The sequence below is a fragment of the Hetaerina americana genome, unplaced genomic scaffold (genome assembly GCF_022747635.1).
Source record: "Hetaerina americana unplaced genomic scaffold, ioHetAmer1.1.p SCAF_1, whole genome shotgun sequence".
NCBI lineage: Eukaryota > Metazoa > Arthropoda > Insecta > Odonata > Calopterygidae > Hetaerina > Hetaerina americana.
The window spans coordinates 59530442-59535348 of record NW_027286069.1 but is presented as its reverse complement, the minus strand read 5'-3'; the positions used below and the strand labels follow the sequence as shown (position 1 = coordinate 59535348).

The window sequence follows — 4907 nt, the reverse complement described above, 5'->3', positions numbered from 1 at the left end:
CTTTAAATAGCTGTGCGTCGGATTTGACGCGCTCTTAAGCTCTGGAATTTCGTCCCCACATACTCCCAGAACGAACTGCCTTACTGGCATTTACATTTTTTTCACGGCAAACTCCGACTTGAAAATATTAAGCATTTCAAAAAGGAAAAGGATGAAGCAATTTTTCGTTACAAAATATTCTGTCAGAAGAGATAGGGAAAGTTAAAAAAAATATTTTCTATGGAAATCAATACCTTACTTGTTTTATACAAACATGTGATTCGTTAGCGTCCGTATTTTTTTCGCCTAGTTACGGTCTCTAGGGCAAAAACTTAATGCAGTATATTTGGAAGTTCTTGAGCTGTTTTTCCCGTACATTTCAAATACCATGTCAACCGTTATCATAAAATTGCGGACATAAATGAAAAAATAATTTAGTAACAGCTAATAACAATTTTAAATTTAGGAAAGCAAAGAATACTTTCATTTTATTCTAATTTATATTGTTTTAAATATAGATTTGTAGTCATTATCCTCTCCTTTAATAAATATTTATACTTCGATATAAAAGTACGTAACTCTCTATAGTGTTTGGGATGCATCAGCATTGGATCACTGATATTATTTATACATGTAAATAACGACTATTTTAGATTTTTCTTATAACTTATGTGCCTCTGTTCTTGAATAAAGAAGATTATAAATCCATCAACCTGCGAATAATTGATAACTATTTTTTAATACTTTTAAAAAGAAGTTACATATATCTTTGGCGATGAATAATAACTTGTCATATTAAAACAATTATAATTCAATCATCAATATCCAACAAATTTTAATGAGTCGCACACATTGTATAAATTGTTTAGCGATTTTTCTGTCTACACGTACATATAAATAGAAGTTTGAGGAATACTCAGTAAAATAAAACTGATGACCCTTTTAGTAGGTAATAATACAAAATACAACAGAAGACGACAAGTTAAGTTCATTGGCAACCATCTTGATACTCAAACGACCGTCGGAGTCCAACAACTGTCGAACACAAGCCACGTTGTTGTCGGTTCTTCTGGTTGACGGCCTCCCAGAAGGTTGTTTGTCGTGAACCCCTTCCCGGCCCTCCTTAAAGACCTTTTAACCACCTTGAAACTTGTGAGTAGACAGATCAGAGTCCCCGTAGGCCTCACAAATCATATTGTTTGTCTCCTCAAGAGCTTTTTTCAGTTTAGCACAAAACTTAGTAATTGCGTAACGTTGCTCGATCGTCGATTCCATTTTTTTCGTGACACGGTCGGCGTGCAGAGGTTTACAATAACTGACGTCCTACCACTTTCACGGCTTGGAGAGCAATAAGACCAGTTTTTCGGCAAAGCTTAGCGTCTCCCACACCCACTCCAAGTGATTTTATCTCACTCCGACCAATAGCAGCGGTGTAGGATATTCAATTGCATTACTTTCGAACGGACCCTGTACAAGTGGTACAAATTGAAAGAGGGTGGATTTCTGCGGCGGAGGAAGATTTGGGAGTGTAAGCATGTCTTCAGATTCTTTTGTTTTGGAGGGATTCAGGATAAACTCGTTAGAGGAGGGAATGTGTAGATTTAAGATGAATTTATCCAGGGAGTCAACGTAATTGCAAATTCTGTGTCCTATTATGGAAAGGGGATACGAAAAGGAGCGTTTTTTATACAGGAGGCAACTGTTACAATGTAAGTATTATTGTGTGTTGGTCGGTTTCATATTCGTGGAAGTATGGAATTTTTTGTCTATTGATGACAATTTTACATCTATGAAGATGATTTGGGAGGAGGAAACGGTAAAATTGGAGGTGATAGAGGACGAAGCATTAAGGTCGAAAATGAACGTTTTCAGGGAATCAGTACCATGTGGCCATAGAAGGAAAATATCATCGATATATCTGAGCCACAATAGAGGTTTCAGGCGTTGTTTTATCAGGATTTTTTTCTCTGCGAGACCAAGAAAGGGCTTTGTATAGGAAGGGCTAAACCTGCCGCCCATGGCACAACCCTTGATCTGCAAGTAGAATTTGTTTTTAAAAGAGAAGGAATTACGGGTGAGGATGAAGTCGGAAAGGCTAAGGAGAAATTCAGTGGTGAGTATGTGTGGGTTTGGGTGTTGGGAGAGGTAGTATTGGAGAGCGGAGAGACCTTCTGAGTGGGGAGTAGATGTACTCGTATAACGGGATATGGCATCAATGGCTTCTGACAGTGACATTACCATGTCGGTATCGGGTCGGAGGGAGGTTGATTTTAGCCTTTCTTGGAAATGGCATGAATATTTAGTGAATGACGGCATGGAGTGGACTATTGGCTGCAGGTAGTGGCCTACAAATGCAGAGATTCTTTCCGTTAGGGAGTTACAGGAGAATAAAATCGGAGGACTGGGATAGCCAGGTTTATGGATCATTGGGAGGATATAGAAATGAGGGGTACGTGGGTGCGGAAGGGAGAGGAGGGCCATGTCTGAAAGAAATAGACCTTCACTGGGCCCGTTGGAAGCGAGAAATTCAATGAGTTCCTCCTGATGGGCGGGATTTTGGTGTTTGGGTATTTACTGGTAGGAGGAGGTACCAGAGAGTAGGGTGTTAACCTCCCTTATCTAATCTGTTCCATTTCAAATCACACCCTTCGAGCCTTTGTCCGTGGAAGTAATGATAATATTTGCATTATTAATTAATCTTCTTAATTCTGAGGATTCGGTGGGAGACAGGTTGCGTTGATGATTTAGGGACTTGAGGAAAGACGGGTTGGAAATTCTGGACAGGAGGTCTATAAAAATGTTAACTGGATGATTTTAGGGCAGGGTATTGGGTTCTTGGGCAGAAAAAGGCTTGAATATTCGTAGGGTGTGGTGAAAGAGTCTGGATATTTGCCGGCGTAGCTGTTGCGAATTTCAAAATACCTTCCACAGGAGATTTCGAAATGAAATACGTCCGCGAGGACTGTCAAGTGGTTTACTTCAGGAGAGGGGGTGAATGAGAGGCCCTTGTTCAAAAGGGAAGTTAGCTTCGGGCTGAGGGGTTTGGACGAAAGGTTAACCACGTGGTCTGTGGAGTCCGTCTTTTCGTCTGTTGGGATGGAAGTGGGTATGGGGACTTTGAAGGGGGGTAGCGCTAAGGGAAAACCCAGCGAGACGTTGGTGGAGGGAGGTTGTAGATGGACGTGAGGTCTGATTTTTAGATGTGTAGGGGGGGGGGGAGGGCTAGTCAGGCGAAGCGGTGAACGGAGACCTTTTCGGAATTGCCGCCGACAATTTCCGAAGCGACAGATAAAGGGTGATATACTCAGGAGATGAACCAAGAATTGCAGAAGTGGGCGTCATATTCAAGGAGTGGGCAAGAAGAGCCAAATCGTGCTGGCAATGCAGTGAGAGGATTCTGATGATAAGGTTAGAGGGAGTTCCTACAGACAAAATGATAGTGCAGGTGTATATGCCAACATCCAGCCATTTAGAAGAGGAAATAGAAGAAGTTTACGAACAACTGGAAGAAGTTATTGGAGTAGCAAAAAGGAAGGAGAACCTAATCGTGATGGAAGACTGGAACGCTGTGGTTGGAGAGGGCCGAGAGGGAAGAAGCGTGAATCAGTTCGTTTTGGGAAAACGGAACTCCGCGGGAGAAAGACAAATAGGATTCTGCAACGAGAGGAAAATGGTAGAGGCAAACACCCTCTTCGAGCAACATCGGAGAAAAAGATACACCTGGAAGATGCCAGGGGACAGGGCAAGATACCAAGTTGACTACATTTTCGTGAGAACCAGGTACAGAAACCATGTTAAGCAATGCAAGAGCTACCTCAGCGCCGATATAAAAACCGATCACAACCTGGTGGTCATAAACAGTTAACTGCGATATAAGGAAATTAAAAAAGTGACACAGGAACCCAGATGGAACACAAAAATACTGGAGATAAAGCAGACTAGAGAAAAGTGTACCACGACCATTGACAGAAAAATAGAAGGAATAAAAGCAACTAGCATAGAAGGGCGATGGAAGGACATGTAGGATGTCATAACCGAAGTAGAAGATGAACAACTCGTGAGTAAGACGGCACCAACCAAACGGCCACGGATAACAACTCAAATAAGATGCCTCATAGAGGAAAGAAGTAAATAAAAGAATCCAAGAAATGAAACTGAGGAAGCCCTTTACAAGAAGTTGCAGGACCAAGTCATACGGGAGTGCAATAAGGCCAAGGAAGAGTGGATAGAAAGCTGCTGGTAGGAAATCAATGACAAAATAAGGACGGAAAACAGTGAAACTGTTTATAAACTGGTAAATTCACAATTAGGACTAAGAGAAAAAATCCCATTACGTCCGAAATGCGAATGGAAAGATTCTGATAGAAGATGAAGACATTGGGAAGAGATGGAAGGAATACATTGAAGATTTCTATCAAGGGCCCAAGCCACTTGAAGGTGACTTAATTAAAGATGAAAGCGTGATAGAAGAACACGAACGGGCCCGGAGATGCTGAGAAGTGAATTCGACCTTAGCTGTGAAAGACCTGAAGAACAGCAAAGCACCGGGAGTTGCTAAAATGAAAGGAGAAATTATTAAAGCAACCCGTGCCAATACAAAGGTCACCCTACTTGAAATAATTAAAGACATCTACGACAGTGGAAGACTACCTGAGGACTTCGAGAGGAATGTAATGTTTGCGATACCCAAGAAACCTAGAACATATAAATGCGAAGAACACAGAACATTGAGCCTGACTTTTCACGCATCGAAAATGCTTACTCGGATAATCAGCCGACGAATAGAAAGAAAGGTAGAAGTAAGCCTCTCGGGAAACCAATTCGGATTCAGGAAAAACCGAAGAGTAAGAGAAGCAATATACAGCTAGAGGGTACTGGCTGAAAATTTATCCATGTAAACAAGCCATTATATGTGGCATTCGTGGATT

The 4907-nt window shown here is 41.4% G+C and overlaps 1 protein-coding gene across 1 annotated transcript; it reads left to right on the top strand.

Moving 5' to 3' along the window:
• Positions 1–3412: 3412 nt before the first annotated feature.
• On the top strand, positions 3413–3844 carry LOC139700358 (craniofacial development protein 2-like). The gene has a single exon (XM_071599017.1). It carries the CDS (start codon positions 3413–3415, stop codon positions 3842–3844), a length of 432 nt encoding a protein of 143 aa, XP_071455118.1.
• Positions 3845–4907: the final 1063 nt, after the last annotated feature.